Raw genomic sequence first — 2,547 nt, forward strand, 5'->3', positions numbered from 1 at the left:
GGGGGAGAAAGAGAGACAGAGAGTTGTTGTCGTTGTTGTTGTCGTTGTTGTCGATCCAGCAACAGCTGGGCTCTCGCCCTTCTGTCCAAAGCCTTGTAGTGATAAGTGCAGGTTTTACTGCGGTTGCTGTAATGTTCCATAAAGTGTGTTGTCAATGTTAGGTCTTGGAGGGAGAAGGGAAGCTCTGATGTCATTTAGGGCTGTGCAGTGGAACAGGTGATGATCCAGTCTCGTAGTCACACAAGGGACACATTGGGGGGAAGTTCCGGGTTTATTCTGATTATGTGGAAGTTGAGCTGTATATATTCTGTTCGTAGGCGGAAGATCGTGGTCTGTTTAAGGGAGAGAGACAGAGGGAGAGAGAGGGAGAATGATTTACGGAGCGGGTTGTAGCACGTGAGACAAGTATTTTACTAATGTCCTGTCTTGTTATGTATATACGTGAGTGTATCTAACCTTGTAACATCTACTCATCTACTGCATGACCAAGAAACATTTCTCCCTACGAGATGAATAAAGAGTGTCATTGTCATTTGTATAACTATTGTCCTATCGACGACCAAAAGATTAAAGTTTCAAAGCTTTATACATTACAAGAAATATATGTGAGGCAGCGCGGTGGAATCAGGCTCTCGTCAATTTTTGGGCATATTGAGTTATTGGTATCATCTTAAAGCTTGTTCATTTGTCTTGCTTGCAATGAAAAAATGTCCCATCCATCTTCAATAGGAGTGGAGATATTTTGGATTGAAGGAGGTGGGGTCACCTGGTTTAAGAGGTAAAATTAGCGAGAAAATGGCGCCAAATCTTGGTAAATTCCAAAGCTGGAGAGTCGGCGGTAACTGTAAATTTATATTTGTTTCAGTGAAATCCTCAAAGGAATGTGTTTGTAAATGGATTTAAAACGTGTTAGGCAAAAAAAAACACCCACCAATTTGATAAAAATTGCTAAGCAGGGAGAAAATTGCTGTTTTCTTCGATTTCATTATTTTGACGAGAACCTGATTCCACCACGCTGCCTCACATATTATCTCAGGACTCTCTTTTTTATAATGCTTTTCTTTGTTTGTTTAAAATTCAAATTAATTTTTAAAAATCCCATACATTTCTCCCACAGTCCCACCCCAAACTGTCACCTTTGAGAGAACAGACAGGGGCAATAACTCACCTGTGGACATCTGCTCAGACTTCCCGCCACAGATACCGCTCCAGTGTTGGACGACCTCTAAGCCACAGCCCCAGTTCACAATTCTCGTGAACAACCAAGAGTACGCTAGGTCAAGGCCAGAGCATGTGGTTGGAAGTGGAAAACATACCAACCTGTACTCGTATGACTTTGTACCGAAAGCTGGAGGAACTTACAACCTCACCTGTACTGCCAAGGGAGACAATACAGCGCCTGTTGAAAGTGACCAGCTGATCATTCTCGTCAGAGGTACGGTCTGTCTGAATGTGAAATGGTAGGTCGCTCCTCAACATGTTTTAAAACGTTGCATAACTTCAAGCCAAACAAAGTTTCGGGCTTTACGATGCTAAAACCTATGGAGAGAATGACCAGTGGAAGGACTCCTTCATAAAATAATGGTACAAGCACTTCCGTTTTGGCACAATTCAACCAAATTCGACTGTGACCTTCGAAATCAACACTTTATTTTTAAACGTATCAAATTGAATCGGTCGTATTGTGGCAAAAGGATAGCTTTTGCCCCTTTATGAAGGAAAAGCCGACTTGCCCTGACTGACAATGGATTCGATCGGCAGTGAACACCTGGTGTAAGTGTGAATAAGCTTTAATTAGAGAATCCAAAGATGCTGTAAACTAACCGATCTTCATTTTCAGAACCACCACAAAAGGAACCGGAAATCACCATCACCAGCATCGGACCATCCGGCAACGTCTCGAAAAACCCGGAAGTCATCTATAAAAGCATCGCTACAAATGTCTCGTGCTTGGTTGATGGTGGATACCCGCCCGTGAGGACACAAGACATTCTGTTGACTTGTGGGAACATCTCCGGCTCTGAACAGATAACGCTTCCTCCCGGGCACTCTACAGACGGAGAAATAGCCTGCTCTTGTAGTGCGTCTCACATTACTGGATGTTACTCACAATCTGCTCACACAAGATTTAACGTTTCAGGTAAATTCCATTCCACACTTCATAGCTTGGTGTGTTCATCCTGTAGCTTCTTTCAACTAATACATTACTGTAAAGTGCAGTGTTGAAAGGGCCATGCATTCCAGCTAGATAGGATAGGCCAAGATGTACTGCACGGTGTGCTAAGTCTTAGGACGTTGACCTACATCATTCTTATGACTTTCACGCCTTCCTGGTCCTAAAGGCAAATTGCTACCTGTGTAAATGATACCTCTATTCTGATTGTTACTATTTCTATCAAGGCACCACGGTACTGCTCTGCGTGCGTTAATAATAATAATAATAATAATAATAATAATAATAATAATAGATAGCATTTGTATAGCGCATATCCCCGCTCAACAGCAGGCTCTATGCGCTTTACACTATATTATTTACACCCCAGCAGA

General features: G+C 42.4%; 1 protein-coding gene across 1 annotated transcript in view; it reads left to right on the forward strand.

Annotated features, from left to right (window-relative positions):
- Positions 1-2,547, forward strand: part of LOC101860184 — a 15,929-nt gene that overhangs the window by 5,134 nt on the left and 8,248 nt on the right. The window contains exons 4-5 of the mRNA XM_005103058.3: positions 1,118-1,435; positions 1,841-2,140. Of these exons, the coding sequence (XP_005103115.1) occupies positions 1,118-1,435; positions 1,841-2,140 (618 nt within the window). The remainder of the gene's footprint in view (positions 1-1,117; positions 1,436-1,840; positions 2,141-2,547) is intronic.

This window comes from Aplysia californica, unplaced genomic scaffold (assembly GCF_000002075.1).
Source record: "Aplysia californica isolate F4 #8 unplaced genomic scaffold, AplCal3.0 scaffold00356, whole genome shotgun sequence".
In the NCBI taxonomy this organism is placed as follows: Eukaryota; Metazoa; Mollusca; class Gastropoda; order Aplysiida; family Aplysiidae; genus Aplysia; species Aplysia californica.